General features: G+C 41.4%; 1 protein-coding gene across 3 annotated transcripts in view; it reads right to left on the bottom strand.

Moving 5' to 3' along the window:
• Gng2 (G protein subunit gamma 2) overlaps window positions 1–18,771 on the bottom strand; it is a 105,504-nt gene extending 86,733 nt beyond the window's left edge. For 2 of the 3 annotated variants that reach the window (XM_010632561.3, XM_010632560.3), the window contains exons 1-2: window positions 18,274–18,363; window positions 1,111–1,151 (exon numbers count right to left, since the gene is read on the bottom strand). Coding sequence is in view for 1 of the 3 variants with exons in the window: in XM_010632555.3 (XP_010630857.1) it covers window positions 18,274–18,484 (211 nt within the window). In the remaining 2 variants the exon portion in view is untranslated. Of the gene's footprint in view, window positions 1–1,110; window positions 1,152–18,273 lie in introns of all 3 variants that reach the window. The other variant, XM_010632555.3, reaches the window with a different exon arrangement.
• Between the last annotated feature and the right edge of the window lie 4,518 nt (window positions 18,772–23,289).

Raw genomic sequence — 23,289 nt, 5'->3', positions numbered from 1 at the left:
TTTTTTTTTTTTTTTTTTTGGTACCAGGGATTGAACTCAGGACCTTGTGCTTGGAAGGCAGGTGGTGGCACCATTGAGCTAAATCCCCAGCCCAGCAGGCTTTGCTTTTTATTGGCACTTTCTGTGGCCATGAAATAGTCATGTAAGTAAAAATTAGAAATCTAACAATCAGGGGCTGGGGATGTAGCTCAGTGGCACAGCAACTGCCTGGCAAGCACAAGGTCCTGAGTTCAATCCCCAGTACCAAAAAACAAAACACAAACAAGCCAAGAAATCCAACAATCAGATTCAGCCTGTTATGCAGTAAAATTCTTGAGAAAAGAAGAGAGGTGAGTAGGAGTATAAAGGAAACAATATTGAGCCTGAGTTGATAATTGCTGAAGTTGCACGGCAAGGATGCACAATTTTATTATATTATTAGTTCTCCTTTGGTATCAGCTTGAAAGACTTCATACTGAAGTTAAATTATAAAAGGAAGGTGGGGTGGGGAAACTAAATCACTGACTACAGGGAACTGTGTGTCTTGGTTGGAGCAGATACCCAATCTGTCTTAGGATCCTGGTGGCCTTTGGAGTCTAGAACCAGGTTGGAATGGTTTTAGCTACGTTCAAAGGCTAAGCTTCTTCCAGATGAAACCCCACCTACAATTGGCTAACCTTTCTGTTGTTATTATTGTTCTTCTCATAAAAGCCCACTTCCAAGGTCTGTGATCAATCTGCAAGAGTAAGATTTTCCTCCTCTGATCTAATCTTGTCTGAGCTTCTGTCCGGCACAACTCTGTCCTCCATGTCTACAACCCCTTTATTGTGCTCGGTGCCATAAGGATGTCTTGTTAAAGCAGCGACTTCAGAGGTTTTCCAGCTCAGATTTTTAGAAGATAATGGAAAAATCTGGGTGAAAATCCAATTTTAACTACCATTAAAGAGAATTTGTTTCTTTAAATCCTAAAGTCAAGTCAACATTTTTAAAGACTTTGTGACTGTTTCTCTCCTACCAAAACATCACATGCTTAAATGCTTTCATCTATAGAACTACTTAAGATATTTTTGACCCCTATTGAAGTTCTGGTTAAAGATGATCTTAAAAGGAGAAAATATTTAGAATTCTTACCTCTTCAGTTCCCAAAGCCTGAGGCTCGCTGGTAGATCTGGCTGTTGAGAAAACAGAGGAAAATGTATGTTTTAAGAAAAGGCAAAATGACATAATATATCAGAGCAAATGAAGGCTCTGTAACCAAGGTTGGAGGCAATGGTGGTATGGTTCTAAGGGCAGGGGGTATCTTATGGGTTCACATTTTGGAGTCCAGAAACATTTTGTGACCTCCTTTTAAGAAAGAGGTACAGTATGTGAAATAGGAGTTCTTTTCTTTGTGAATTCACTGGTTTACAAGAAAACATGAACTCACAAAGGCTGTGTAGTAATTTAGAGGAAGCGGAGTTCTTGATGACGGAGACCACGTACCTGGACCATGGGAGAAACAAGAGTGAGCCTTGCTCCTGACCTAACCTGATTTGCTCCTCCAGGACCAAAGCTGCAGAGATACAGAGCTCAGGTGTTAGGGATGGAGTTGGAGTACATTCAGCTTGTGTGTATCTGACAGATCGGGACAAGTTATTGGTTAGAAAAGTCACCCAAGGCTTCTACAGGCAGTTTAGAAATGAAAAGGCATTCATACCTTTGGCCATCAAAGCCCCCTGTGAGTGTAGAGCAGTGAGCTGAATTTTGCCTCATACTCAGTGTGCCTCATGTACGAGAATGAGAAGGTTCCTGCATAAAGGAGCTTCCTTCCTCTTGAAAATTGACAGTGTGCCCAGCCCAAAGGAAACTGCCAAAGCCTCAGGGGCCATTTCACCATTCTTATTTTGTTCTCACTCAGGATCAAGAGCAATCTGATTGAGGGTGGAAACCAAATCCACATTGGGTCCCAGAACCAAATGAACATCAGTGTCTGGAAATCTCACAATGCTTGAGGCTGGCAGGTTATGTTGCAATCGAGACTCAACAAACTATACTCCCAGACTACTCTGGAGGGTCATGTATTTTAAAACAACCCAAAGTTATTTAAAAAACCATTATCTCATGATTAATGACAGCAAAGGGAAAGACAATAAGCCAAGGGCTAAAAACAACCTATTTTCAGACAATGAGCCCTGGGGATAAGCAAGGTCTAAGTGAGACTTGCGGAACATGCCCAATCAAGGGTGGACAGACACCAGCACTCATGAGTGTTATGCCGAGCAGTGTCAAGTGGCACCATCTCTCTGCAAAGAAATTTGGCACTACTTATCAAGAGATTCAAATATGTTGCCAAACGTTATTGTAGCAATTCCAGTCCTTGACTTTAACAACAACAACAACAACAACAACAACAAAAAGTAGATAAAGAATGATTACCACAGGGTCGCAAAACACCTGATAAAAATACAGCTTCCTAAATTAAACAGAAACTCCATATGGTAGAATAAACAACAGATACAAAAAATTTAAACGATGAGGAAAATACAAAAAAATGCACGTGATAGTAAGTGAAAAAGAGACAAATATAAAATGTCATAGTGTGATCTCAACTGATTTTTCAAATACTGTATATAAATTTATGTATACAGTAGTCCCTCCTCCCAGAAGTTGTACTTTGCTTGATATCAGTTATAGTCAAACATTATCTGAAAATCTTAAATGAGAAATTTCAGGAATAAATAATTCCTAAATTTTAAATTGCACCCCACTCTGAGTCATGTGATGAAATCTCACACATTCTCCCCTGTCCAGCCCAAGATGTGAATCACCCACCCCTTGTGCAGAGTGTCCACGCTGTAGATGCTACCCACCTCAGAGTCACTTGGTAGAGGTCTCAGTTAGCACGTCCACTTGTTGAGAGGTATCACAGTTTGTGTTCAAGATACCCTTCGTGGTGGCCTAACACCATGTCACAGTGCTTATGTCACTCTCTGAATCACCTCATGTCATCAGAAGAAGGGCCAGGGCAGTATCGTGAGCTATTTTGAGAGAAAGGCCTCATTCACAGAACTTTTATAACAGTATATTGTTGCAATTGTCCTACTTTATTATTATCTCTTACTGTGTTTAACTTTAAACTAAGATATGAATGGTATGAATATATAGGAAAAGATGTAATGTATTCAGGGTTTGGTACCATCTGCAGTTTCAGGCATCCACTAGGGGGTCCTAGTATCCCCTAGTATCATATGTAGCTCCAAAGATAAGTTTTTCTGCTGTATATTTTCTATAAACAATACTTTTCTATTTTATTATACAATAGTTTCTAATATATCATACATGTATATGCTAATGTAACATTTTATATATTATACAGACATATATTATGTGTAAACATAACATTTTCTAATTTGCATTATACCTGTATCTTTCTACACTTGATCTTAGCCAAAAGGCCAAGAAGCGAATATATACCTGTATTTTTCTGATGCATATATATTTTTCACCAAAAAATGGAAGGAAATACATCAAAATGTAAACAAAATATTACCTCTGTTTTATGGGACAATAAAATTAGCAGAAATTGCTACCATGTCCCCAAATGTGCTCTCCTTTTCTTCCGTGTTTTTAATAGATGTCTAAACTATGTGCATACATGTCAAAAGTAGCTATTTGTTTCAGCCTCCCTTGCTGCTAAGGCTTGTGGCACTGTGGGCAATATCAGTGGGACAAAATCTAAAGTAAAACATGTAACTTCTGGGTAATGCTCTCCCCTTCTACCTTTCGCCCTTCCTGCTGGTTAGAGCAGGGTCTTCATGGAGAGTCACCTGAGATATGAAAGTGAAAGAAACATACTGGGAAAGCTGCACCAATGTGATTGGAGAAGCCTGTGTCCCTGCTTGGTCTTACAGAGCAGAAGCACCTTAACCCAGGCAACCCACCTCTGGGTTTTTATATAAAGAGAAATCACTTCTAACTTGTTCGCCCCTGTAAAATCAGGCCTCTGCTAGACACAGTTCAACCAATAACTAAATTAATAAGTGGTACCATGCCTATATCTTCTTTAAATTTCTAAGTATTTTCCAAATTGGCAATGAATGACTTACATGATCAGAAAAAATTGTTTTTTTTTTCTTACTAATATGAGAAAATCACCCAAAATGAAGTTTGGGCAACAGATGCCTACTTTCCACATATGAGAATGAAAATAAAGTTTACAGAAATAGTTATGTCACAGCAAGACACATCACACACACACACACACACACACACACACACACACGTGTAAAGTTGATAAGAACCTTTCATTGCACCTCACTTTATTTCACGCTTTTTGAAAAAATATTTTTAGCAAGGAAAAGTTGTCTCGATGCTAAATAAAACCTGCTTTAAAATCTCCTTGAAATATGCTCTAAGAATAAAATTTCAGTCAATGTATTGTAATTATACATTTAAGAGGATATCCAGACTTCTTGGAATGCTACCACCCAAGGGTGTGCTTTGATTTTATTCTCTCTGGTACAGACAGATTCCGCAGACCTCTCATAACGCCCCTGGTCTCCTCGGTGACTCATGAGCCTGTGCGATAAGATGGCTGTCCCAGGTAAAGGAGGAGTCACATCCAGTCCATAAAACAAAGACACGGGGTCCACTCGTGAATCAGATCAGAAACAGTGATCTAATTACAACCACCCTCTGAGGATCATTTCACTCTGCAATCATGCTGTGCCGCTGGTGTTTGGCACCTGTTAAAGGATCATTAGAGCTTTGTTTCTGCTCACTAGGTTGACCTCAGAGACTTGCATGTAATTATGTATCAGGTAAAGAAATTATTTTCCCCCTTCTTCCCAAGAGAGTGCCAATTGGTACTTTTCTCCCTTGTGAAATGCAATGTTCAATCATAACACTGCTAGCTTCTGTTCCATAACCAAGGCAAGACACCAGAGCATCTTCCCTCCCCTCTCAGGATGACTGTCAGTGTGTTCTCAAGAAAGCCCTAAACTCTCCTGCAACAGGCAAATGGAGCTGACAGTCAAAGCTCTGAATTGCCCATTTCTCTCCCCCACCTCTCTCCACAGAAACATGAGCAAGCCAACACAACAGGCCTAATTACCATGGTAACAACATGCGCTGTATTATGAGTGTGTTTGTTTTTCAAAATGACTCACAGATTGTTTTCCCAGAAGTCCCAGACACACAGGTTTCAGGCTGGTTTATAAAATCCACCTAAAGTTTCTTTGTACATTTCATGTTCCTGTTAGCATATCTGGTGGGATGGACAGAAATCCATCAAATCAAATAGTGTATAGTTCTCTCTAAGGAGGGAGAAAAAAAAAAAACAACCCAGAAAGAAATAGGAAAAAAAAAAAAAAAACCACTTGGTTCTTTAAACACTCCAAGATTAATCAATCTAAACCTCAGGTTTGTAATGAAATTAATTTGAGTTTGTACACTAGAGATAATTAATCTGTTCCTAATTTAAATAATTAAAGTATTTCATAATGTAGTTTTAGAGATCCACATGAATTAATCAGGTGAAATAAAATCTGAAGTTAAAAATATCAAATAAAATAACCTAAATCTAGGGGCACAAGGTCATGTGTACAGTGTTACAAAAGAAGAAATGCGCCAGGCACAGTAGCACTTTGCTATCATCCCAGCAACTCAGGAGGCTGAAGCAGGAGGATTATAAATCTGGGACCAGACTGGACAACCTCCTAAGACCCTGTTTAAAAATAAGAAAATTTTAAAAAAGGCCTGGGGACATGCCACTCTCTGGGTTCAACCCTGGTACCACAAAATGAAAACAAAAACAAAACAGAACAAATGTAAATCTTAATACCGAGATGTTTCAAAACCAATGACCAAAATGAAGTCATTTATTTTCAAAACTCAAACATGGAAATAATCCAGGCAGTTGGAAGAAGAAATGTGAACTACTTCATATATTTATTCATTAAATCTTCTTTGAGACTCGGTGTGCACCACTGTTTATAACCGGGACATCACAAGAGGGCAGAAGGAGGCCTACAGCACTCACCATGGAAAGGCCACCATGGGGGTGGCTCGGGGCCCCAGCCTCTCCCAGACCGCTCCTTCTTCTTGGCTCAGGGCCCCTCTTGCCACGGCCCTCAGCCACACCTGGGCATGACTGGGGGTCCCACCAAGCTGGAACTCAGCTTTGACCTTGGTACCTCTGTAACTCCTTCAAAGAAGGTAGGCTGATAATCCTAGTATGTTGGTTGCCTCTATGTGAACCGGAGATAAACCTCATTTTAAAAGAAAGTTAAACGGGAATTATTTACATAAATCTATTAAAGTTAAATCTCGCCATACTAACACATAATACAACCTTATACCCACACACTGAGTCATTTAAAGTTAAATATTGCATGGTTTTTCTTTTAGACGAAGTCCAAATAAATTAAAGAGCAAAATAAAAGACAGATCACAGGAAACAGGGAGATGGGTCTTTCGCAGATGGGAAGGGGACAAGAGATGGAGGGAGGGGACGGGAGGGAAGGGTGTGAAAAAAGAACTGAAGGGTGCGTCGTTATGTACTGCAAGTGTGCACTAATAAAAATCAAGATTAAAAGGTCAAAGAAAAGAAAGTGACACTCATCGTTTAAAGAGCTACATGTTTTATGTACTGTTACGAATAATACGTTTTTCCCCCTCTGGAGTTTAAGGAGAAAACCAGAGTAGACAGGTTAAGCTAGATTCTTCTGAGGTAACAAGTAACCCAGATGAAGACAGCAGAGCTTGTTTCTCTCTCTCATATCATGTCCACCAGGGCAAGGGGAGACCTCTTCGGTGTTCTCTTTATTTAAGACCCCAGTGGCCGGGCGTGGTGGCATACACCTGTAATCCCAGCACTTGGGAGGCTGAGGCAGGAGGAGACTAGCCTGGGCTACATAGTGAGTCCCAGGTCAATCTCACCTACATAGTGAGACCCTGTCTCAAACAAAACAAAACAAAACAAAACAAAAAAAACAAACAAGACCCCAGCATAGGAGGGCAGCCACCCCTGAGGCCCTGGGGCTGAGGCCCCAGATGCCAAGGATGCGCTCGCCGCTGGGCTCTTCCGGATTCTTCCTGGACGTGACACACGTAGGCTCTGCTGCTCACACCAGTCAGTGCAAGGCACAGGCTACTCCTCATGAAAGCGGACGGCGAAGGGCAAGCTTATGATCAGCTGGGAAGGAAAACTGGAAATATTTAAGGCCAAGCGCATGGATTCCTGAACCAATTGTGCAAAACCGAGACTCACTTCCCTAAGTCAAAACATCCAACTGTCCCAGGAAATAGGTCTCTTTGTTTGATTCCAAACTCCAAGAGCTGAGAACCTGTGATTAACTCTGGCCCGTAATAATCACCTCTGCTAGAAATTGATAAGAACTCCTCGGATAAAATAAGAGATAATCGACTGAGGATTTGCAGTAACAATGACAATTACAGGAACAATAGCTACACTTCTTGGATAATTACTATAATTGAAGCACCATGCTAAATAAACATCTTACATATGTAATTTTCTCCAATTTTGCGGAGTAGGTATGGTTATTATTATTTTTTCCCATTGTATAGATGAGGAAACAGGCACAGAAAGTTAACGTCACTTGTGATTCTGACTCTAAACCAGTGTCCTTTAAGTACTTTGCTCTCCTATATACCTTAGAATATTACTTGTCTACACTACTATATCTTAGTATTATTTTCAGATAATAAAGATTGGATCTTTTTTCTTGTTTTGTCTAGGAATTCTCACCTTTTCTTAAATTTGTCCTATTTTAATTTAAAAGATCTTAGAACTATTCAATATCAACTTATTTTAAAGGAAAAAATAATGAAACTCTCAGTGAAATGGTTTAATGCCCTTACATGGCACATTCCCAAATACAATCAACATTCATGTGGTTTTACAAAATGGCAAAGAATCAATTCATTTCTTTAAAAAAAAAAAATCGAAAATGACAATGCTATTTTTCTTCTCTTGATTAAAATTTTTCATTTTTTTCTTGATGGTTCTACAGAGATCAGATCAATACCCGTCTTACACAGAGCTCTGTTGGCAAAGTGTAGGAATTAACTTTACTTTCCGGTTTAAAAATGCAAATGTAAGAGTAGGAGGCACTCAGTCATTTATGACAGAAAAGCACTCCTACCATTAATACTTAGTCTGCAATGAGGAAAACGCACAGAAGTACGCCTTAGAGGAGCAGTCAAAACACGGCAATGGCAGCAATTCCACCGAAATCTCCCTTTTTTACTATTGCTGCTTCATGTATCACCTCTGAAATACAATATCAGAGGAGAGGTAGACAGCACGGGAAAGTGCAATGCTAATGGCCCTGTGTGCATCGCCTCTGCAGTTGGAGAGTGGAAACCTATTATCTAAATAATGCATAATCAGAAGTCCCAGGATTATTCATCCCTGCCTCACAGGTGCTGTAAGCAACAACACAGATGCCTCCCTAGAGAAAACAAGGTTTTCATGTGAGTCGTACAGACTTTAGTCACAGGATCCTAGGTTTCTGAGAGCTCATTACTCAGCCCAAGGTGGGCTTTATTTAGATCAAATTGATTTAAATGACCAGTCAGGAAGACTGAAATTTAATTATATATATTCTTTTACATTACAGAAATGCAGGGCTGGTAGTCTCAATTAAATGCTGCCCCTACTGCTTTTTTTAGGAGCTGATGAATTTCCTTCTGAAATATTCTATTTAGAAGGTTATTCCTTACTTTGTCTCATTTCAGCCTCCTGTGTTTTCCTCCTGAATTCTTTTTCCACCCTACGTAGACCATCATCACCAAGAAAAACAAGTTGTGAGAGAGAGAGAGAGAGAGAGAGAGAGAGAGAGAGAGAGAAAGAGAGAAAGAAAGAGAGAGAGACTGAGGTTCTCTTAAAGGGAAACGCTGCATGGGAACTATTCAAACCTGTGTGGTCTTGGTAAAGCCTTTTTAGCCTTGGTATATTTACTTATAAAGTAAGAAGAATAATAATAATAGAGGCGAACTCTATTGGCTGAGTGTGTAGTGCCATGTAACCCTCCTTTCTTGCTAATAAAACCAGACTTTCTCCTAGGCTCTAGGGACCAGGTAGTTTGTTCAGAGAGGCTGGGTGCTCCATTGCCTCAGGAGGAAGCACAGTGGGTCCATTTACCTGGTCACTAGTACATAAGGCATGTGAGTTGGGAAGGGAATTCTGCTGGAGAGAGCAGTTCTGGCCCCTTAAAAAGAGTTGTATGAGAAGAATTTAGGCTCTCTACTATGGCTGTAGATACTGAAATCTATCTGCTCTTCTGAAATTATAATCATCTTCTTAACATAGCCAAGGCAGCTGGCCTAACGGTAAATCTGCTGAGAATGCCATAACGGGAGGAAGGAAAGAATTCAGGTTACTAAGAACATTGTCCAACTGCTAAAAACTGACTTTGAAAGTGCCCTCCCTTAAGGTCTTGAGATAAATTTCCTATTGTTTAAACTAAGTGGGTAGGGGATTTTTTTTTCTTTTCTTCTTACCAGCAGCCAAAAGTAACCTGGTAGAACGATATTGTCCTCGCCTGAGAGGATTATTTTTAAAACTAATCAGAAATAGTAATGTATATGGAGTATTCAACACAAATTGAAGGCTCAAAAATGCTGGTTCCTAACTTAACTCTTGAAACCTGCTGCACGAGTGAGCGCTTTACTCTGGTTTGAACGAGTCCTCTGTGAGGTCTTCCCTTATTCCCACAAACAGAATTAAGGACAGAAATAATTGCTTTCTCTTCTCTATTCACCTATGTCATAATACCAATTACCTGAAGTTATTGTTTTCTGGGGTTTTTTTCCTTTTTCTAAGATCAATAGAGCTGACTGTAGTGTAGGAAATATACATATATATGGAGTAGTCTTCCTGAAAGTGTAAATCAGTTTTATCTGAATTACGTAAAAAGAATGGCTACCCAGTTTAATTGACAATCCACCTTCGGTAGAGGAAAAACCTATTCGCTAAATTATTGCAAGTGTTATAAGGTGTGATTCAAAAGGGTGAATGTTTAATTATTTAAAAAGTTTTTACAATAAAAGATTCATTGCCGTCGATCCCCCTCCAAATACTCTTCTCACTTTGAACACACTCATCCCCTCCTTCTTGCCGCTTTCTGAAGCAGTTCTGGAGCCCTCTTCCATGAGGGTCTTTCGTCGCACTGTCTGGCTGCCTCAATGTCCTGAACTGATTCAAAATGTTTCCCTTTCATGGTCATTCTGACTTTGGGGAAGAGCCAGAAGGCACAGAGCTGGTGAATAAGGTGAATAAGGACATACTATGACCACCTTTAGGAGCCCGCCTTTCCACTGGATGGCACTCACCAGCAGCCTCTACTCACGGTATTTTTTTTAATCACACCTGCAAAGATGCTCCCAAAAGAGGGCTTAAAGAACTGCTTCAGGAAGCGGTAGCAATGATGGAATAAATGTGGTCAAACCGAGGGGAAATATTATGAGGGGGGTTGGTGGCAACATGTTGTAATATAACACATTTTTAAATTTAATTGAGAGTGCATTTTCCAGTCATCCCAAGTATGTGCAGAAGGTCACATTTCCTCTGAATTTTATTTCATCCTTACCTCAGAAAGGCATGAAGGAATCCTTACCTTCTGCATGGAGATGACTCCCGGACCAGATCACGTGTGTGTGTGGCTGACTCCTCACCATCAATAAAGACTTACTAAGTCAAAGATGACCTCTTCAGAGAGGTCTTCAGGGACTACTGAGTAAAGCTGAAGGCCCCATTTACCCCACCATCATATGCAGAGTCTCTATCATACAATCTCTCTGTTCTAATCCACCACAGTGTTTGTTACCACCTGATATGTTCTTATATTGTAATTTTTTTTCTGTTAAAGGGTTCCAATTCTGGCAGATTGTAGCTGAGTCAGTCTAGGGTGAGGCTGGGATATAGATACATCTTTAAAGTACCCTTTATGATTTCTGTTGTGCAGCTACATCTAAAAATCACGAATTCATGTGTTGAGTCTCTCTCAAAACTAGAATGTAAGTTCCAAGCAAACAAACAACTGACTTTTGTTCTCTGCTGTCTGCCTGACATCTTTATTGGCATGTGGCATATTGTGGGCATTTACTTAAGCCTTGTGGACAGACAGACTAACTGAATTGTGATTATTTCTGTATTTGTTTGTTTCCTCCAGAAGTCTGTGGATCCCTAGAGGTCGAGGAGTAGGCCTCATTCACACTGCATCAAAAAAAAAAAAAAAGAGCCAGTTGCCAGACATGGCGGCACATGGCTATAATCACAGTGCTCTGGGAAGCTGAGGCAGGAGGAGAACCACTTGAAGCCCAGCTTTGACAGCTTGGCAATTTAGTGAAATCCTGTCTCAAAATGGAAAGAAAGGAAAAAAGAAAAGAAAAGGTTGGAGACATAGCTCAGTGTGAAGACCTAGCACCCAATTTCCAGTTCCCCAGGGGAGGGTAGAGAGTCATTCAAAAAGTTCATTAAATCAGTGGCTGATAAACAAACTGCACTGTGTGCTATGAAGTTGACAAAGATAAAGGTAAAACCAGATGGAGCTGCTGTCCTCCAAGAGCTTGCCACGTGTTAAAAAGAGGGAAAAAGGCCAAAGGCTGTTACACACACACACACACACACACACACTACGATGATGGACTAAATGTTGTAATGAAAGAACAAGAGATACAAAGAAGGCAAATATTGTTTCTAATCAAGGAAAAAAGGGAGAAACACAGAGGAGGGGAGGGGGCCACTAGAAATGAGACAGCAGGGCCTGCAGGAGGTTTTTCTTTTTAACAATAGGAGGCTTAGCTAAGACACTGGGTGTCAACACAGAAGAGAAGACAGTGTCAGGACCTACTTCCAATCACAGGGCAAAGGGCTCTGTGACTTATTGCAACTCAGGGTGCTCAGGCAGGAAAATGGTGAAACTGAGAGATGGGAAGAGGAGGGTGGCATTGACATCATGGAACTCGGTGAGAAGCTGGTGCTGAGGAGTCCGAAAGGCACTGGAGGGCAGGATCCTAGCTGTGTTAACTTACACTTGGGTGGGTGTTCTGGTGACCGTGTGGACAGGAGGTCAGATGAGCATCAGTTGGGCCCGGCACACCCAACAATGACTGAAGTCATAGGACAAGATGTGGTAAAGGGGAAGAGAGAAACGAAGTGGTCAAACAACCCAATTTCGAAAGGACAATTGAGTGAGCAGGTGCTGGAGAGAATGAAGAAGTTGTCCTTTTAAGAAGCAGGGGAAAAAATAAGAGAATTTGTAGAGATTATAAAAGTCAAGGAAAAGCATTGTTGGCAGGAGGTTTATTTCCTTCATTTTTAATCAATTCCTGGTGCATGTAAAAATGAAGCATGTTTAAGGCAAAGTGGAAATGACCAATGAAGAGAAGAAACCAAATATGTAAGAAAGAGATAAAGTTATTGTCAGAACATAATCCATTGGAAACTAAGTGGGAATAGGATGGGGAGAACAAGTATGAGATCTGACCTAGAAGGGAAGAAAAAGAAAATGAATAACGTGATGGTCTTGTCTAGAAATTTGTGTCCCCAAACGTCATTATGTTGGAATTTGCTCTCCAGTGGGGTTAATATAGGAAGGCGGGACCTTCGGGGATAGTGATTCGTCATAAATGAGATTGGTGCCCTTTATAAAGGAGATCCCAGGGAGCTAGCTAGTCCTCCTGGCATAAAGACACACAGAAGGCACCATCTACGAGGAATAGGCCTTCATCAAGCATCTAATCTTCTGGCCCCTTGATCTTGGACTGTGAGACATATGTCCCAGTCTGTGGTGGTCTGGTATAGCAGTCTGAATGGACCAAGACAAATGAAAACAAAGAAATCCTGAAGTGATGAGACAGGAAGTTGAGGAAGCCTGCAATATATGCCTTTTGGAAAACAAGAGGGTGAGATCATCTGTAACACATAACAGAAGCAGGGACTGGGTAGAACCATTTTCAGGAGAGTGGGGAAGAGTGGACAGTGGGATTTCAAGCAGCAGCCATGGCCCTGCAGAACGGCCAGTGGATCTGAAGCAGGGCACATCAGCCAGTTCCCAGCCCCTCTCTACTATCCGAGTGCTGACCTGACCCCCAAAACCAGGCTAAATGGGGGACAAGGCAAAGCCAGGGGAAGGGAGGAGGGGGTCATGAGACTGGTCTTTTACAACCTCTCCATGAAGGGATTAACTATTTATACATATTTACTAAGAGATAAAAGGACTGGTCCTGTTTTACCTCAAACTTCAGTACACAGTGGTACCACTTCTAAGAAATGTGTTACCATGAAAATTTGATAATGAAGATTCTCTTTGTAAAGGTTTAATGAAGACCTCTAGAGCTTGTCTGAAGACTGACTCCCACTGAACACAGTTTGTTGTATTAACAATAAAGGGTGTTCAGGAACCACATATATTTCTAATACTCTCCCTAGAAAACTTAAACCCTTCGGTATCTTTACACTGAAATAAATTGGACACACAAACTCTGTATGTAATAGGGTATTACATTTAAATTTACCCTCTTTTTTTCAAACAAAATAATTTAGTTTTGCAAACAATTTTAAGAGTGCTGGGGTAAAAAGACGTTCTCTATCCATTCACCCTTGTGTGGAAGGAAGAGAAGAAGGGTGAGATTTGGGAGATGACTCTAAATTCCAGATCTGCCTCATTACCCACCATGGCGGGGTAATAGAGGCTGGGTGATAGAGGCTGGGTCACCCCAAGTCATCTTCAGCTCCACCATTTTACAATGTCTCAGCCCAACGACTAAGACTTTTTATTTGGTTTTTTTAAGTGACAAATAACGATTGACTGTGTTTGTGGGGTATAACAGATGTATGCGTATACACTGGAGAATGAGCAAACTGGGTTAATTAACATTTCTATTGCTTTGGGGAAAAATGTAATGATGACTCCGGAACTCTCTAGGTGAGCTACCTGGTTGTCATAGTGATTGTAGAATTATAGATTTGCAAATTAAATAAAATTGAGGATCATTATCTGCAAACTGCCATTTCCCCAACACCCAGCACAGAGGGTGTTCCAGAAAGTTAACATAGCCACTCAGGAGCTCTTCAGACCCTGTAGGGTCAATAGCTGCCTCCTTACTACAGAGGCCAGATATTCCAGAATCTTCCTTAGTCTTTACGTCCAGCTCTCCTCCCAGAAAATCTTGCCTCACTGGTTTGGGGATTAGGAAATCTGTAGTCCAAAGGTTATTTTTAAAAGTGAGATTGAATTAGAATCATATTTCATTAATAGAAACTTATCTCAGAAAATCATTTCTTGTTTAATTATAGTACCCCTTCCACATGGAGAATGCTCACTATTTTAAAGGCAAGAACAATTTATAGTACTTTAGCTTTTCCATTTTTTTCCCTGACTCTGTTAGTAGGCATTTTTTTTTTCATCCTGAGTAGCTTCACTAATGAGTGGGATGGACCAGAAAGCCACTGAAGTCACAGTCTTCCAGTGATGCCTTGGTGGTGGTCTGGTCCATGACTTGAGCACCAAGGTCTCTTGTGACTGTCCACAACAAGGGCTTAAACTGTAAGATCAGGCTTTTGACATTACCAGTTGGAAGGCCCTAGGCATATTTTCTTTCTTTTGTCTTTTGATTTTTCACCTTTTAAGAAAAGTACAAATGTGGGCAGGGATGGGGCATATACAGATAACATACAAATATTATAATCATAATCCAACGACATAATGTTAACAGATCCCACCATTTAAAAATATCTCCTCAAAACAATTGGATTAGAAATCATTGAAGGACTCGAGTAGACATTTCTCCAAAGACAGTATATCAAGGACCAGTGAGCACATGAAAATTCACTCAACATCACTAATCACTAAGAAAATGGAAATCAAAGCACAATGAAAGACCACTTTCTACCCATTCGGGTGGTTATTGTCCAAAACAAACAGAAAATAACAAGTGCTGGTGAGATGTGGGAAAACCGCAACCCTTGTGCACTGGTGGTAGAGAAGTAAAATGGTGCCAGTTGCTGCAGAGAACAGGACAGGAGTCCCTCAAAAAGTAAACAGAATTACTATATTCCAGCACTTCTGGACATCCAAAGAAGTTAAAACAGGAACTCTAACAGATATATGTACACCTGTACTCACCGCAGCATTATTTATAATAACTAAAAGGTGGTCCAAGTGTCTATCAAAGGATTCATGCATAGACAATGTGTGATATATGCTGACAAGGGAATACTGTTCAGCCCTGAAAAAAAGAAGAAGGGAAATTTGATCCATGCTACAACATGGACAAACTTTGAAAATAATACACGAAGTGAAATAAGCCAGTCACAAAAGGGCAACTACTGTATGATTCCACCTATTCAAGGTACTTAGTCAAATTCATAGAGACAAGGTGGAATGGTGTTTACCAGGGCCCGGGAGGGGAGAAGGAGAAGTTACTGTTTCATAGGTGCAGAGTTTCCATTTTGAAAGATTAAAAGAGTTCTTTGGTTGTATGGGGTGACTAACCCAACAATGTGATTATAATTAATACCATGAAACTGTATACTTAACAATGGTTAGAATGGGAAATTTTATGTGATGAATTTTTTTTTACAATAAAAAGTCTTCTTTATCCTTAGAGACAGAGATCGAGAATATGCTAACTTTTCCTTATGCCATCAAGGAAGGAAAACAAAAACAAAAACAAAAAAACGGCCCTTAGTCTCTTTCATGCAGCAGGCACCCACTTACCTATACACAAAAGCAAAAATCAAGCCAAACAAATATGTTGTACTACTGATCCTTCTTTACAATGAATAAGGTTCATAAATTAATTAATGCCTCAAGTCAAGTAGTAGGAAGCAGAGATAGGAGCCAAAGCTGGGTCTGCGTGTCTTGGAAGCCTGTGTTCTTTTCACTCCCTGGTGTTCTTTTCTTCTACCCACAGTAGTCTTTTGTGAGCAGGCTTTCTGCTTTGACTACAGAGCTTTTAGACTTAAAAGTTGCGTCTGACTTTTGAAGTCTACTAAAAAAAGTCAGTCAAGCAAGCACACCCACTATATGCCCACCATATGAGGGCCAGGGCTGGCCAGGAAATAATGTAATCACGTTCCCATTCAGTGGCTGGTCATATGGTAGGGAGAAAAACACAGTTAAAATTGCAGTTGACTACTTCAAAATCCACTGAATACTCTGAGAAAAAAGCATTATGTCTTTCAATATTCCATATGGTCAGAGTAAGTGAAAACAGTCTCATTTTGTAACATAGGAGCATATTCATCTTTTCCTTAAACATTCTACTGTCACAGTTACTGATGTGTTATTACTAACGTTCTGCTTCAAGCTAGAATTTAACAATTAAGGAAACATTTTGTGCTGTACAGAAAATAGGCACCTCTTAGTTGTTTTCAGAAAGATAGCAGGGAGCCTTCTTGACTCTACTGCGCCTACTGGCCAAGGTTTTATTTCCTTACTCTTGCGTGAAACACACACAGAGGAGTAACACACATTTTCTATACCTTCCCAAACAAAGCAGGGTGTTGGCACTGTCTAGGGACTCCAGCCTGTGCACGGATCAGTACTGAAGCCCAACCTAGAGTCACAACAATCTACCTCATTTAATGCCATGCAGTTAGATTGCAGGCCTCTGTGACCGAGCCCAAGTGTCCTATCCAGGAAGATTATCTTTACATTCTCCACTCGAGGATGCAGAAGGAAATGGAACTCTGGCATCTGGAACGTGCCTTGTTTTGCCCATAGCTTTGAATAAATTCAGTGAATCCTTCAGCTGGGCTCTCTGGTTTCAGTACCAATCGTACTGTTTCTCTTAGGGATGGTGCAGGTTTACTTTAATGAAAATCCTCAGGAAAAAAAATAGACATTTTTTTGTATCAATATAAGCTTCCTGTTTCAGAGAATGGCACTCCACAATTTTTAGGAAGCCAGATCAATACCATAAAGATGGCACAACACAAAACAAAATGAAAACAACAACAACCACCAAAATCCCCCGACCCTACAGCCCTTTAGCAACGGACAATGGGGACCATCAGGAAGGAATATGCTTTCTCAAATGGTATATTTGGTCTTTTAAAACTTGTATTTTAAGAATTCATGAGCATCAACATATGGCATTTTATTGCTTTTACTCCACTATAAGCAGTATTCTTTCTTTCCTTTGTAAAATTATCTCCTTTCATTATTAAAATCCAAGAAAAATCCTTTTATCAATAACCATTATTTCTTAGCCACACTTTTTGTTGAAGATACAAAGCTTGATTTTTTAAAACCATGCTATGCAAGACTATTAAACTATTTCTCTATCCTGCCAAAGGAAACCTCACAATCTCAACTCTAATCCGTTAGACCTATTTATCGATCATTCATAAATATGAACAAGTCAGGACTCTCTTTAAGAGCATCCATTGCTCAGGAAATTAAAGAATAATAATTCTGGTTGGATTGTGCTTCTCCGGCCTTTCCACAGCATACACAGGTAAGGAAACTGTCCAGTTCACTTTTACATTTTGTCCCTGATGAAGTCAACATCCACTTTGACCTAGAGATGAATTCAATCCACAAAAGCATCACCTCCACGCTACATCAGTTACCCTCCCTGGACTGCCACGCTCCCTGGAACAAGGATGCAACTTTAGGCTAAGACCTACTGGCAAATGGTAGCTGTGTCTGAGGTTTCCCTGAAGACCACCACACAGAGCTGACGGAGGAAGACATCGTTTTTTTCAAGGGAAAACACTGTCGCTCAGGTACGCAATTCCAGTCTTTGTTAAAATAAAACAAAACATCTCAGGACAAAAGGATTTAACCCCCCCCCCAGCCAAATCACAGCCATTATGTTGCAAAGCAGAAGGCACCGGTGTGGTAGGAAAGAAAGAGGGAATGTGCTTAGCATTTTCCACCGCTTACACCCCTCAGCTACAGGGCTGCAACGCTCGCTCTGAGGATCAGACCCCAGCTTTTCGGCTGCAGCTGGTCTCAACTCAGCCCTGCTTTTCTTCTTCCCGCAGAGCTAGGCAAACGCTTCTCACATTCAGCCTGTTTTCCTGGTAAGTCACCAAGGCTAGGCACGGAGGAGGATTTTTGTTTTAAGAACATGTGTCACAAATTTAACCATCGATCTCCAAAGCCCTTCTAAAAGCCCCTATTCAACCCCCGCCCCCATCCTGAAGCAATGCACCCAGCTTCCCATAGAAATCTGCCCTAAAATAAAAAGAACCCACAGGCACTGGTCAATTTTTTCCCCTCTCTCTTTCTCTCTTCCTCTGTTAGAAAGGAGCAGCGTGGAAAACGCGTCCTTTACCTTGGATCCGGGGCTTGGTCAGAAGAGAGCGGCTTCCCCTCGCAGAGCTGCTCTGCCTTGCAGCGAGCTCCAGCCCAGCCCAGCCCCGCGCAGCCGGCCCAGCCCAGCAGTAGTAGGAGTCGCCCACAGAGCGGGCGGCGGCAACGCGTGTGTATGTGTAGCGCGGCTGCAGCCCAGGGACTAGTCCCCACCCAGCTTTGTCTTCAATCATAGTTCTTGCCACAGGAAGCAGCGCATCTCCCACTTCCTCCTCTTCTCCGTAGCTGCTAGCAGCTTTCTTCGTTTTCCTCTCTTTGCATGTCAGGGGTTACTCTAGTGCTTTTGCCTGCTCCGGCGCTACTGAGGGTAATCTGGCCGTCATCCTCTCGACCCCTTTGTTGCAGGTCCTGGAGCTGCCTGCCTCTACCGTCCTTCCTCTTCTCATTCCTGCACCCTCCCTGACACCCGTGCTACCTTCTGAGGCTGAACTTGGTTGCTTTTTGTTCTAGCTCCTGCTTCTGCTATCCTTTGTATTGGGTCCCTGGCCAGGCTCTGGCCCTGAGAGCCAATGCCAGCCTCAACTGCACCCTCTGATTTACGGCTCCTGCCTCCCTAGCTAGGAGCTTGAGGTTGGCAGCTTCTTGCTGCAGGGTTTTCCTCTGTGGCCAACAATCCAGTAGCTTCCTTTCTCCAAGGTCCTTCTACCGCTCAGCTTTTACTTAACCCACTTGCTCAGAAAAAGGCAGCCCCGGAAAGCACTTTTGTGGGTCGTAGGAACCAAACTGAGTCCTGCAATGCGGGACACAATGCCAGCAGATTTGCTGGGATGGAAGGAAGGAGGGAGGTGATGCTGAAGGCTGTGGATTCCCAGCCCAGAAATAGGACTCCTTCCCACTTCCAGGGAGGGCCCAGAGGACCCTGATGGCCCTCCAGTCCCTTCCTTTATTCTAGAATGCAGCATCACCATGGACAAGGGCAGAGCTAGCAGGCAGTCTGCCTGCCAGAGTGGGAATCCAAGCTGGCGTTCCTGACTTTATCAACTTGGGTGCATTGTTTAACTTGCACATGCCTCAGCTTCCTCACCAGCAAAGTGGAAATGATGAGGGTCATACCCCACAGCAGAACCCTGAGGATTAAGAATGGACAGAGAAGCCGGGCATGGTGGCGCATGCCTGTAATCCCAGCACTTGAGAGGCTGAGGCAGGAGGATCGCTGTGAGTTCAAGACCAGCCTGGGCTACATAGTGAGTTCCAGGTCAGTCTCAACTACATAGTGAGACCCTGTCTCAAAAACAAAACAAAACAAACAAACAAGCAAAAAAACAGAAAAAAAAAAGAAGACTGGACAGAAATGCTAAGAATAGTTCTAGGAACATAGGAAGTAACCAACACATTCTAGCTCTTACTATTTTTAGAAGAGGTTGAAACTCAGAGGTGGCAAGTGCCTTGTGCTGTCAGTGGTCAAACCAGGATCAGTGGTTGGTTTTTCAATTCCCCATGGTTAATATATCCACGATTTAGCCCTGGGCCTCTGCGTAGTTATTCAACTTGTGAGTCATTTCCTCTAATACTAACAAGGTGCTTTGGGGAAGCTAAGATTAAAAGAAGGGAGGGGGGCAAGGGAATCCTTATTCTACGGACCAGACAACGCTGTGGGGTTAAGAACCCCTTGGAATCAGTGCCTGGAAAGCTGACCTTCCCCAGCAGTGGAGTCCACTCCCAAGTCCACTCCCAGGGTCCAGTCCTTCCTTGACCCTCCAGCAAGTAAACTGACAGGAAATGTGAGAGATCTATCCTGCTGGTGCAGGATAACTCACCCAGTGAGCCTTCCTAGCACACATTCTCTGGCAGGTACAGGAATTAATTTCAACAAAATGTTCTGAGACAGTCCTGGGATGAGCTTTGTTTTGATGGAATGTTCCACAAACAGAGTTGGCTTATTTTTCCCTAGAAATCTTTTGTCAGAAAGGACCTGATGCTGTCTCACTAATATCTGAAAATTGCAAAATGGATTATTTCAAGATGAAAACCAAGGAGCTACTTTCGAATGGCCAGCAAGTAGAATTATAGCATTAGAGGGAGATTTGGCAGAGATCCAACATAATGTGAGTTATCACCCAATTATGAATCCCGGTGCCAAAGGTTACATGTAAATTTAAATATACATGATGCCAAGTGCAAGAAAAAGGAGAAGCATGTTATTCATGGTTGGAAAGACTATGGAAACTGGAAACAAGTTTTGGTTAATTTTAGACTGATGGATTCTGGCATTAACTCTGGATTCAAATAGATTTTTTTTAATAGCTCTCATACTTTCACTCTCACAGAAAGTGGTTGGTACTTATCTTTAAACCTATACAGGAAAACCTCTTTCAAGCAATAAAATCACTAGGAATTTGGCCTGCTCTCTTCTAATCTGTTTTTCCATCTCTGGCCATAAAACTCACAGTAGGTTTATCTGGCCTTTCCTGGGAAGTGCCAACCAAACTCTCCTCTAAGTTAAAAAAAACGAGGCTTTAAGATTTCTCTCTTCCTGTCATTAACCTCTGCTTTCAATTCCTCCTAACAGCCTCTTTTTCAGGAGAGGAAAGTAAAGAGTAGAGATGTAGATTGGCCAAGAGAGAAGATTAATCCAATTTATAGCTCTTGATACACATGTGGTAAGTACTAAGGCTGAAAATGTTCATGTTTTAGGAAAATGATAGAATTTCATCTCACCATTATAAGTTCACACCATCAGTTATTAGACGTGGCCCTCTCCTACATGCATTAGATCAATGTCGAGACAAAAGCCTGTCAAATACTTTAGCATTCATCAAGGACCCTATTTGCACTCACTGATACCTTGTATTTCTTACTTCTACTTGGTAGAAGGTTGACAATAACAAAGAAGACATAATTTTGACCTGGTGTCTGACCTGGGTTATCAGGGCATTCAACCTGGATGTTCCTTGGAGTTCTAATGTTTTATAATCCCCAAATTATATACATTTACCTTTATCCAAAGCCCAGTCCTCCTTCTATAGTTTCCATTGTAAATAAAATTAAGTAATGAAACATAGAAATTCGTTGCCCACAGTAGTAATAAAGTAATTGCAGACCATTTTCCGAATCTGGAAATCTCTGTTTTCCAAACTGACTTGTGAAGTTCTTCATCCTTTCATTGCCCCCTTCCAAATCATATCTTTGCCTGAACGTCTCCTCGCTCTTTCCCTTGACACTGTCTTATTTCCTGAATGATTTGGATTTTCTTGAAACAAGGCAACACTCCCCATCTGGTCCTCCTACCTCTGGTCTCTCTCGAAGCCACTGCCACCAGAAGTACATTTTTGAAAGAAGGGTTGATCCTAGCCCTGCTCTGCTGGAACCCTTTGCTTTCTCCCCACCCCACGGCCTATGGTGTCCAAAGCTTTCTGTGACGCTACCCATCTGCACTCCAGCCCCATGGCTGTTGTCACTCCAGCCTTACAGAAGTTTCTCAAGAAACTCTGTTCTTTTCTCCTCTGCCAGTTGATGTGTGCTTTTGCCGAATGTGCCCTTGTTCCCTCCTCCATTGTGTCTGCTGCTAAATTCCACTTTTCTGCAAGACAGCATTTCTGTTGTTTCTCCCCTTGTGAGCACATCGTAACCTGCCTCTGTCTCCCCTTAAGTGACAATTGTTCTAATGATTTGCTCTGTGTCCATCTTAGCTGTTAGCAATTGGGCTTCGAAGATTAAGGCCATGTTCCACTCATCTTTGCTTGTGTTTGCTTAACAAGTGTAGTGGGTAGATCATAAACATTTGAAAGAAATTTCAAAAGTTCAAAATTGCTTTTGTATTCCTCTGGGGGAAAAAGGAAGTCTAAAATGAGAAGTTGGTGATGGAGTAAGAAACATATTCCCTATATTTCCTTTTTTTATGTATGCATGAAGTTTATGGGTACATTTTAGGTATATGATCTGCTGACGGTCATCACTGGGAATTGTACCTGTACACGATAGATCTTGGTTCATATTTTTTTCCCATTCCCCTTCCCTCCCTTCAACTCCTCTACCCCTTCCTCTTTGCAAAGACTTTATTTCTGTTTTTTCCTTTTCTCACATTTATTCCTTCCCCTTCTTTCCTGTCCTCTACTCCTCCCACTTCCCCTTCCCCTTTGGACCTTTTCTTCCTATTTCACATTATCCATGATACATTAATGCTTATTTATACTTTCAGTTTCTCACACTAGAGAAACTATTCAGTATTTACATGTGTGTGTCCTATTTATTTCACTTAAGAGCATGGCCTCAATGTGCATCTGTTTAGCTATAAATGTCTCTAGTTTCTCACTTTTTAAGGTTGAGTAGTACTCCATTTTATTTTTAAAAATCACATTTTCTTTATCCAGTCTACAGTTGATGGGCAGTTGGGCTGTTTCCAAGTTTTAGCTATTACAAACTGAGCCTCTATAAACATGGGTGCACATATATCACTGTGGTATGATTCTTTTAATTCTTTTGAGGAGATACACAGCAAAGGGATAGCTGGGTCAAATGGGACCTCTAATCCTAGTTTTTTGAGGTATCTCCATACTAATTTCCCCAGTGGTTGCACCAGTCTACACTCCCACTAACAGTGGAGTAGAGTTCCTTTTTTCCCATAACCCTGCCAGCATTTGTTATTGGTTGTTTTTTCAGTACCAGGGATCAAACTCAGGACCTAGTGCTTGTTAGGCAGGTGCAGTGCCACTGAGTTAAATCCCCAGCCCTGGTTGATTTCTTGATAGCAGCCATTCTTTCTGGAGTGAGGTGTTACACCTCTTAAATCAGTTTACCTCTCTCAAAAGACCAAGGGATGTTAAACATTTTTTTGTATGTTTATTTGTTGTTTCTTCTTCTTTGTCTGAGAAATGTCTGTCCATTTCAGATACCCATTTTTGGATTAGGATTTTTAATTTGGGAGGTCTGATTTTTTTAAGTTCTTTATATATTCTGGTTTTTCAGCTGCCTGCCTGCCTGCCTGTCTGCGATCACCCGGCAGCGTGCGCGCGAGCTCCCGGCCTGCGCGGGAGCCCCC

Source organism: Fukomys damarensis, unplaced genomic scaffold (assembly GCF_012274545.1).
Source record: "Fukomys damarensis isolate Sample0158 unplaced genomic scaffold, DMR_v1.0_HiC HiC_scaffold_17, whole genome shotgun sequence".
In the NCBI taxonomy this organism is placed as follows: domain Eukaryota; kingdom Metazoa; phylum Chordata; class Mammalia; order Rodentia; family Bathyergidae; genus Fukomys; species Fukomys damarensis.
This window is presented reverse-complemented; position numbering and strand designations above follow the sequence as displayed.